Source organism: Carassius carassius, chromosome 49 (assembly GCF_963082965.1).
Source record: "Carassius carassius chromosome 49, fCarCar2.1, whole genome shotgun sequence".
NCBI classification, from domain to species: Eukaryota; Metazoa; Chordata; class Actinopteri; order Cypriniformes; family Cyprinidae; genus Carassius; species Carassius carassius.
Genome location: NC_081803.1, coordinates 23,599,854 through 23,609,853, shown reverse-complemented (window position 1 = coordinate 23,609,853; position 10,000 = coordinate 23,599,854). Strand labels below are relative to the sequence as shown.

The 10,000-nt window shown below is 45.8% G+C and overlaps 1 protein-coding gene across 1 annotated transcript in view; it reads right to left on the bottom strand.

Annotated features, from left to right (window-relative positions):
* LOC132132838 (E3 ubiquitin-protein ligase TTC3-like) overlaps positions 1 to 10,000 on the bottom strand; it is a 26,215-nt gene that overhangs the window by 6,957 nt on the left and 9,258 nt on the right. The window contains exons 15-32 of the mRNA XM_059545367.1: positions 9,965 to 9,999; positions 9,749 to 9,882; positions 9,155 to 9,469; positions 8,774 to 9,046; positions 8,659 to 8,705; positions 8,484 to 8,540; positions 8,325 to 8,413; positions 8,090 to 8,245; positions 7,305 to 7,719; positions 7,169 to 7,234; positions 6,918 to 7,067; positions 6,703 to 6,842; positions 6,462 to 6,530; positions 5,127 to 5,223; positions 4,942 to 5,045; positions 4,782 to 4,866; positions 4,557 to 4,658; positions 4,258 to 4,484 (exon numbers count right to left, since the gene is read on the bottom strand). Of these exons, the coding sequence (XP_059401350.1) occupies positions 4,258 to 4,484; positions 4,557 to 4,658; positions 4,782 to 4,866; positions 4,942 to 5,045; positions 5,127 to 5,223; positions 6,462 to 6,530; positions 6,703 to 6,842; positions 6,918 to 7,067; positions 7,169 to 7,234; positions 7,305 to 7,719; positions 8,090 to 8,245; positions 8,325 to 8,413; positions 8,484 to 8,540; positions 8,659 to 8,705; positions 8,774 to 9,046; positions 9,155 to 9,469; positions 9,749 to 9,882; positions 9,965 to 9,999 (2,561 nt within the window). The remainder of the gene's footprint in view (positions 1 to 4,257; positions 4,485 to 4,556; positions 4,659 to 4,781; positions 4,867 to 4,941; positions 5,046 to 5,126; positions 5,224 to 6,461; positions 6,531 to 6,702; positions 6,843 to 6,917; positions 7,068 to 7,168; positions 7,235 to 7,304; positions 7,720 to 8,089; positions 8,246 to 8,324; positions 8,414 to 8,483; positions 8,541 to 8,658; positions 8,706 to 8,773; positions 9,047 to 9,154; positions 9,470 to 9,748; positions 9,883 to 9,964; position 10,000) is intronic.

Sequence of the window (10,000 nt, the reverse complement as noted above, 5' to 3'; positions counted from 1 at the left end):
AATTGAGGTTCAACAAATAAAAAACAGAAGCAATATGGATAAACTAATGATAAAGCTTGGGTTATTTAATATCAGATCCCTTTCTACGAAAACACTTTTTGTAAATAATATGATCACTGATCATAATATAGATGTACTCTGTTTGACAGAAACCTGGCTAAAACCTGATGATTACATTATTTTAAATGAGTCCACCCCCCAAGATTACTGTTATAAACATGAGTCCCGTCTAAAAGGCAAAGGTGGAGGTGTTGCTTCAATTTATAACAACGTTTTCAGGATTTCTCAGAGGGCAGGCTTCAAGTATAACTCATTTGAAGTAATGGTGCTTCATATAACATTATCCAGAGAAACAAATGTCAATGATAAATCCCCTGTTATGTTTTTATAGAGTTTGGTGATTTTACATCTGAGTTAGTTCTGGCTGCAGATAAAGTTTTAATAGTTGGTGATTTTAATATCCATGTTGATAATGAAAACGATGCATTGGGATCAGCATTTATAGACATTCTGAACTCTATTGGTGTTAGACAACACGTTTCAGGACCTACTCAGTTAGATTATTGTAATGCTTTATTGGGTGGTTGTTCTGCACGCTTAGTAAACAAACTACAGCTAGTCCAAAATGCAGCAGCAAGAGTTCTTACTAGAACCAGGAAGTATGACCATATTAGCCCGGTCCTGTCAACACTGCACTGGCTCCCTATCAAACATCGTATAGATTTTAAAATATTGCTTATTACTTATAAAGCCCTGAATGGTTTAGCACCTCAGTATTTGAATGAGCTACTTTTACATTATAATCCTCTACGTCCGCTACGTTCTCAAAACTCAGGCAATTTGATAAAACCTAGAATATCAAAATCAACTGCAGGCGGCAGATCCTTTTCCTATTTGGCGCCCAAACTCTGGAATAACCTACCTAACATTGTTCGGGAGGCAGACACACTCTTGCAGTTTAAATCTAGATTAAAGACCCATCTCTTTAACCTGGCATACACATAACATACTAATATGCTTTTATTATCCAAATCCGTTAAAGGATTTTTAGGCTGCATTAATTAGGTAAACCGGAACCGGAAACACTTCCCATAACACCCTATGTACTTGCTACATCATTAGAAGAATGGCATCTACGCTAATATTTGTCTGTTTCTCTTTTGTTCCGAGGTCACCGTGGCCAACAGATCCAGTCTGTGTCCAGATCAGAGGGTCACTGCAGTCACCCGGATCCAGTACGTATCCAGACCAGATGCTGGATCAGCACCTAGAAAGGACCTCTACATCCCTGAAAGACAGCGGAGACCAGGACAACTAGAGCCCCAGATACAGATCCCCTGTAAAGACCTTGTCTCAGAGGAGCACCAGGACAAGACCACAGGAAACAGATGATTCTTCTGCACAATCTGACTTTGCTGCAGCCTGGAATTGAACTACTGGTTTCGTCTGGTCAGAGGAGAACTGGCCCCCCAACTGAGCCTGGTTTCTCCCAAGGTTTTTTTCTCCATTCTGTCACCGATGGAGTTTCGGTTCCTTGCTGCTGTCGCCTCTGGCTTGCTTAGTTGGGGACACTTCATCTACAGCGATATCGTTGACTTGATTGCAAATAAATGCACAGACACTATTTAACTGAACAGAGATGACATAACTGAATTCAATGATGAACTGCCTTTAACTATCATTTTTGCATTATTGACACTGTTTTCCTAATGAATGTTGTTCAGTTGCTTTGACGCAATGTATTTTGTTTAAAGCGCTATATAAATAAAGGTGACATTGAAGGTGACTTTGAGTGAGCGTGAGACTGAGTGAGAGTGAGTGGAGTGAGTGAGCGTGTGAGAGTGAGTGAGAGTGAGCGTGTGTGAGTGAGAGAGTGAGCGTGAGAGTGAGTGGAGTGAGTGAGCGAGCGTGAGTGTGTGTGAGAGTGAGTGGAGTGAGTGAGCGTGAGAGTGAGTGAGCGAGTGTAAGTGAGTGTGTGTGCGTGAGACTGAGTGAGTGAGTGGAGTGAGCGTGAGTGTGTGTGAGTGGAGTGAGTGAGTGTGTGTGAGTGGAGTGAGTGAGTGAGTGTGTGTGTGTGAGTGAGTGAGAGTGAGTGAGTGTGAGTGAGTGAGTGTGAGAGTGAGTGAGTGTGAGAGTGAGTGAGTGAGTGGAGTGAGTGAGTGTGTGAGTGAGTGTGAGTGGAGTGAGAGTGAATGAGTGTAAGTGAGTGTGAGAGTGAGTGAGCGTGAGTGAGTGGAGTGAGTGAGCGTGAATGAGTGTAAGTGAGTGTGAGACTGAGTGGAGTGAGTGAGTGTGAGTGAGTGAGCGTGTGAGTGAGTATGAGTGAGTGTGTGTGTGTGTGAGTGAGTGAGTGAGTGAGTATGAGTGAGTGTGAGTAAGTGAGTGGAGTGAGTGAGCGTGAGTGTGAGAGTGAGTGAGCGTGAGAGAGCGTGAGAGTGAATGAGTGTAAGTGAGTGAGTGAGCGTGAGACTGAGTGAGACTGAGTGAGAGTGAGTGAGCGGAGTGAGAGTGAGTGGATTGAGTGAGCGGAGTGAGCGAGCGTGTGAGAGTGAGTGAAAGTGAGCGTGTGTTAGTGAGTGAGTGAGTGAGTGTGAGTGAGTGAGTGAGTGTGAGTGAGTGAGTGAGTGTGTGTGAGAGTGTGTGTGTGAGTGAGTGTGTGTGAGTGAGTGAGTGAGTGTGTGTGAGAGTGTGTGTGTGAGTGAGTGAGTGTGTGTGAGTGTGTGTGTGAGTGTGAGAGTGAGTGTGTGTGTGTGTGTTCGTGTGAGTGAGTGTGTGTGTGTGTTCATGTTAGTGAGTGAGTGTGAGTGTGTGAGAGTGAGTGACAGAGTGGAGTGAGAGTGTGTGTTTGTGTGTGTGTGTGGAGTGAGTGGAGTGAGAGTGTGTGAGTGAGTGAGAGAGTGTGAGTGAGTGAGAGAGTGTGAGAGTGAGTGAGTGAGTGTGAGAGTGAGTGAGTGTGTGTGAGAGTGTGTGTGTGAGTGTGAGAGTGAGTGTGTGAGTGGAGTGAGAGAGTCTGAGTGAGAGTGAGTGAGTGAGTGAGCGAGTGTGAGTGAGTGAGTGTGTGTGTGTGTGTGTGAGAGTGAGTGAGTGTGTGTGTGAGAGTGAGTGAGCGTGAGAGAGCGTGAGAGTGAATGAGTGTAAGAGAGTGAGTGAGCGTGAGACTGAGTGAGAGTGAGTGGAGTGAGTGAGCGGAGTGAGAGTGAGTGGAGTGAGTGAGCGGAGTGAGCGAGCGTGTGAGAGTGAGTGAAAGTGAGCGTGCGTTAGTGAGTGAGTGAGTGAGTGTGAGAGTGAGTGAGTGAGTGAGTGTGTGTGAGAGTGTGTGTGTGAGAGTGAGTGAGTGTGTGTGTGAGTGTGAGAGTGAGTGTGTGTGTGTGTTCGTGTGAGTGAGTGAGTGTGTGTGTGTGTGTGTGTGTGTGTGTGTTCATGTTAGTGAGTGAGTGTGAGTGAGTGGAGTGAGTGAGTGAGTGTGAGTGTGTGAGAGTGAGTGAGAGTGTGTGAGTGAGTGAGAGAGTGTGAGAGTGAGTGAGTGTGTGTGAGAGTGTGTGTGTGTGTGAGTGTGTGAGTGGAGTGAGAGAGTCTGAGTGAGAGTGAGTGAGTGAGTGAGCGAGTGTGAGAGTGAGTGAGTGTGTGTGTGTGTGTGTGAGAGTGAGTGAGTGAGTGTGTGTGTGTGTGAGTGTGAGAGTGAGTGTGTGTGTGTGTGAGTGTGAGAGTGAGTGTGTGTTCATGTGAGTGAGTGTGTGTGTGTGTGTGTTCATGTTAGTGAGTGAGTGTGAGTGAGTGGAGTGAGTGTGAGTGTGTGAGAGTGAGTGACAGAGTGGAGTGAGAGTGTGTGTGTGTGTGTGTGGAGTGAGTGGAGTGAGAGTGTGAGAGTGTGTGAGTGAGTGAGAGAGTGTGAGAGTGAGTGAGAGAGTGTGAGAGTGAGTGTGAGAGTGAGTGAGTGAGTGAGTGTGTGTGAGAGTGAGTGAGTGTGTGTGAGAGTGTGTGTGTGTGAGTGAGTGAATGAGAGTGAGTGAGTGGAGTGAGTGAGTGAGTGTGTGTGTGGAGTGAGTGGAGTGAGAGTGTGAGAGTGTGTGAGTGAGTGAGAGAGTGTGAGAGTGAGTGAGAGAGTGTGAGAGTGAGTGTGAGAGTGAGTGAGTGAGTGAGTGAGTGTGTGTGAGAGTGAGTGAGTGTGTGTGAGAGTGTGTGTGTGTGAGTGAGTGAATGAGAGTGAGTGAGTGGAGTGAGTGAGTGAGTGTGTGTGTGTGTGTGTTGGAGCAGCACCTGGTGTAATGAGGGAACATCATGTGGAGCCGCTCCAGGATCCTGTCGTACACAGAGAGGTGCCGCGGCGCTGAAGGCCGATGGCTCACAGGCTCTTCAGGAAGTTGGTCAGCAGGCTGCGGTGTGCTGCGTCCTGTGGGTGTGGGGGTGCGGGCAGCAGGAAGTGACCCGTACGGCCCGTAGAAGTAAGTGCCGGATGGCTGAGGAACTGGAGGAGAAAGTATGATCTGCAGGACACACAAACACTGATCAGATGACTGGTCATGACCCCTGACCTTCAGGTGACCCACGGCTCTCACCGGTAGAGCGGGTGCTGTGGGGACGCTGGGAACACTGACGTCAGGCAGTGAACTCAGTCTGGCGCCGCTCTTCACCTGATCCATCTGAGCCTCAAGCTCCATCTGAGAGAGAGCACAGAGAGCACCGAGTGTCTGTAAGCTGTGTTAGACTGGTTCATCAGAACAGATGGATTGTGTCTCGGTACACAGTGCTGCACTGCAGCAGCTCGAGAGAACAGAGCTCACCTGAGTCCTGTTGAGCTTGTCTTCGACATCACACACGTATCTCTTCCAATCGTCTACGGCTGACAGCAGTGCAGCGGAGCGGAAACTGCAGCACAATCAACAACAATCATAACACCTGTAAACCACTCTGTGTGTAAACACCTGTGTGTCTGCAGCGCACCTGAGCGAGGCCTCCGTCAGGTGTTTGACCACCATCTTCCCTTCAGAGACGCTCATCCTGAGCAACCGCAGCGCATGTTCCCACCTGCTCTGCAGGACACACAGCTGAAGCACACACACACACACCAGTGTCATGTCAGTGTCCAGGAACTAACACATCCTCAGCACATGGGCTGAAATCCTCACCTGAGCCATGGTGGATCTCCTCTGGGCCTTCACACACGCGTCTCTGAAGCGCTTGATCTCTTCTTCTAGACTCAACCGCTCAGATGCACACTGGTTACTGCAGGATGTGTGCAAACACGTTAATGCATCAGTGACACACACACACACACACACACACACACACACACATTAAGGGTGGACGATATGACCTAAATCTTACAACACTATATGAGTCATTTTATTTCATGGTAACGATATACATCACAATACGGTTATTTTTGCTTTAAATGAGGTCTTTATGATATCAACATTTTTGATACCACAGAAATGTAATAATTCTTATCATCAGTGTCAATTTCACAAAAAACTAATACTACCCTTAAAAAAACTAAAGTCGTGCTCACTGAAGTAAACAGTCGATTAGTAATAAACTAATTACAAGTAGCAGCACAAAAAAGTACAGTAGAACAAATAAATAAATGTAATGTATATTGTATAATCAAATAAATAGAAACACTGTATATTCTTTACTGTGTAAAATAAACATACATTTGTGACCCTGGAGCACAAAAACCAGTCTTAAGGGGTACATTTTCTGAAATTGAGTTTTATACATCATCTGAAGCTGAATAAATCATCTCTCCAGTGATGTGTGGTTTGTTCGGAGGACAATATCTGTCTGAGATACAACTATTTGAAAATCTGGAATCTGAGGGAGCAAAACAATCTAAATATTGAGAAAATCATCTTTAAAGTTGTTCAGATGAAGTTCTTAGCAATGCATTATACAGATTTTTTACGGTAGGAAATGTATAAAATATCTTCATGGAACATGATCTTAATATCCTAATGATTTTTGGCATAAAAGAGAAATGTATAACTGTGACTCATACAATGTATTGTTGTCTATTTCTACAAATATACATCTGTGACACTGATGACTGCTTCTGTGCTGCAGGGACACATTTCTTCTTATTAAAGTAACAAAAGTGATTTAGTCAAGAGCAGTGAGAGATTATCTCTCTTTTGTTGTTTGATTAACATGGATGACAGACAGCAGGAATATTAGACTGCTGTCACTTTAAGAGCTGCCCACATCCAATATACTGTTACACATAATATACTTTTATTTATTTTTTTATATTAATCTAGATATGTATTGCATGTATTAAAGGAGTAATAGAATATAATTACAGTATTTTTTCTGATTAAGCTAGAAGCATTTCTGAGCTTATAGTCTAAGTGTATTTAGACTGTATGAAAAACAGTTACACTTTTACCATGGGATTGAGGCGAAACAGTAATTTAGTGAAGAACTATCCACAGAAATGTAACGGTGTAAGTGTTCAGACTCACCTGACATCCAGGAATCGCTCCAGTTCTGCCTCGTACTCTTTCTTCTTCACACTGATGTCTCTGGTGTGACTAGAGAAACACAGAGCCGTGAAACAGCAGCTTTAACTGTACTTGTGAGGGTAGGGAGCTCATTTCACTGGGCGTCACTAATTAAAAAGGTTTGTAAATCATCCAAAGTATGTTTCTATTTCAATGTAGTTCTGCAGATGTTTAGGGTCAGGGTCATGAGTGTGCGTCTGACCTCTCGTGTAAATCTGCCAGGTCTCTGATCTCCGTCTTCAGTGTCTTGAGCGTCTCCTGGTTCTCCTTCTTCTCCTGCTGGTCTTTCCTCACCACCTCCTCTAGTTTCTGCTGGAACATGCTGAGCTCGGTGCCGGCGATCTGAACACAAGCACAGTCACACACACGTCTGAAGCACACGACCGCTTCAGAACATCTCCACGGATGGTTCTCTACCTGCATCCTCAGAGTGATCTTCTGGGTTTCCTCCTGAAGCGCTGAGATGTCCTCGGCTCTCCTCTGCTGCACGGCTTCATGATCCTCCTTCATCTGCTGGATCTCCTTCAACAGCTGCCGCCTCTGCTTCTCCGTCTGGAGCATGTCACCCTGAACAAACACAGACGTTACGTTAATGAACATACAGGAATCAGTATCAGTTCTGGTTCTACTGGAGAACGTGTAACAGACACATCATGACATTCACTCACGCTGTTCCTCTCGAAGCACACGTATGGCTCTGTGTTAATGGAGACGTCTGTATGCTCGGCCAAATCCTGAAAGACAGAGTCGGGGTCAGAGACGGCACTCATCCTGATGACATTCCCATCATGTGTCTCATCTTACCCGCACACACACGGCCGTGTGTTTGTCCCGTCTCTGCTCAGACGCCGGTGTGTGTTCCTGCAGATCTGAGACGTGACAGTCGAAGGCGTACGGGTCGGGGAGGAGCAGGAACGCATCCGAGGATGTGAACTCATCTTTGTGATCATAAGGAAGTACGCTGATGTGTGAGGCGTCCGCGGGTGGCCAGAACTCTTTAGCCGAGGGGTTGAGGTCTGTCAGAGACACGGCGTGCTTCATCAGGCCGATCAGCTGCTCCATCATGACGAAGCGCAGAGACTCCAGCAGGAAGGACTCGAGTCCTCCGGCGTCTGAGATCTTCTGCTGCGCCTCCGGAGGAAAGTTCTCCAGCTCGCCCATCATCAGCGGGTCAGACGCACACAGAGGACCGTGCTCCTCCAGGATCTGAGCAAAATAACTGACAGACACACAACCAGACAGAGTTCACTCCAGCACATTAGTGCAAGCTGGCAGATAAAACTGCATTGGCTGGTGTTACAGTTGTCCTGATATAACAAAGCTGTGGGTTTAGGTAATGATATTGTTCTTGGTGTGAACAGGTCTTTACTCTGGTGTCTCAAATGCGCTACAGAAACAAATCAAAAAGAGCGAACTAAACAAATATCTGATCCTCTATAACAGTGTAAAGGAGACTTAACTCAGTTTTATACACCATCATAACAGTTTGTCTTAGCCAGTGTTCGAGATTTTTTTTTTTTAAGTAATGCATTACAATATTTTGTTAGAAATGTAACCATGTGGAGAGCAGAAGTATAGATGAGACGCACTCGTATAAACTCTCTTTAGTGGGGTCAGGGTTATTGTCCAGGATTCTCTGGTAATGGCTCCGGTCTGATGATCCCGAGTACTGCTCCTCAAACTCCTCCAGCTGTCCTCGCAGGTGTTCGGGAACGCTGAACGGATCCATGCTATTCAGGAACATCCTGGAACACCACACACCCCGTCACCCAAACTGACTCGCTTCTTCACATACATAATGAACAACGGCTCGACTGAACTCACAGAGAGTCTTCCTCAGAGAACAGCTCGTCTTCCTCATCCTCCTCATCCCGGGAATGTCCACCTCTCATCCCAGACAGCACAAACACAGACTGAAACACACAGACACACAGATGAGCATCAAGCACACCGGTCCTGCGCCGCGGCACGGACCACACTCACCTTCAACTCCTTCTGCTTCTTCTTACGATGCCTGTTTTTACTCTTAAATACTGAGCTCTGAAACACACACACACACACACACACACACACACACACACACACAGAGAGAGAGAGTCATCTTCTCAAACTCCGACGAAACGCTTCAGAAACAAACACTTCAGGACGCGTCTCTTACCATGTGCTCTTCATCATCCGTCTTTTTAATGACTAAACAAACAGCATCTGAAGAAAAACAAAGTTATTTACATAAACTCCCCGCTCATATAAAACACTTGTTCTGACTTACGTACCGTCTTCAAAATATTGATCGAGAATGAAGTGACAGGAGTGATAGCGCTCTCGATTCGACTCTAGAGTCCAAATAAACAGACGCTTTTCTTTAGCCGGAGCCTGTCTTAAATACTCCATTACAGTTAAACCATCACGGTCAAATAACTGCGGAACGGTGCCGAATGTGTGGATGAGCGTCTCCTGCAGCGGTGTGAAGGTGAGAAGAGGCTTCAGGTCCAACTCCTCCAGAAGAGAGCTGTAACGACTGACGAACGACTCCGCAGCTTTCAGACCTGACCACAGAAAATATGAGCTTTACACACATCAGACTGACCATATTCAGCTCTGGAAACAGCCATGTTTAGTGCGTGGATGTGAAGAGCAGTGTGACTGAAACACACCAGCGTTATCGAGCTGCTGAGCCCAAAGCTGCAGTCTGGGTTTGATATGAAGCATCAAGCCGAGCGTTTGGATAAAGACTCGAGCCCAGACCCGGTTTCTGGACTCCAGCAGAAGATCCACCAGCTCCCACAGAGCTCCAGGCTCTCTTCGGCTGTTTAACACACTCTCATGTCCTTTACTCTCAAATAAATCCAGCCACGGCCGCAGATGATCCAAAATACAAGAAATATTCACTGACTCTTCTTTAAATAGTGCTTTGTTATCATGAATTTGATGTAAAACACGGTCCATATAAATACAGTCTCTGGGTGTCTCTGCAGGAACGATAAGAACAGAGAAGAGTTATGAACAGCGCTTCTCATCCAGGGGTCCGGGGCCCACCAGAGAGCTTCAGAAATTACATCAAATCATTTTAAACAAAACAAGCCTTTAAGCAATAAAGTTCATCCAAAAAAATTAACATTCTGTCAATTGTTCACTCGTTTAAACCAGAATGTAACGACAGACAACACTAAACTACACCCTGGGCTTGAAGTCCTGTACATGTTTTCAGATCTTCATAAGCATTATTAAACAGATCTGTATGTGGACACCTCTCTCTGCCGTGGGGTCTTTAGGGTCGTCTGCAGCCGTTACGCTCTTTCGCTCTTCACAGGCAGAATGTGTCGCCAACTGATGCTGTTTCCGCCGAAGCTTTCGTTCATTTTTAGACATCAACTTCTTAATACTGTGGAGGTACAGAGAGAAATCAGCACCGACGACAGATGCAGCTCAAGTATGAAACACGATGTGTATGTGTTAAACCTCACCTTGTACATTGCTGCTTGATTCTCAATCGTCCAACA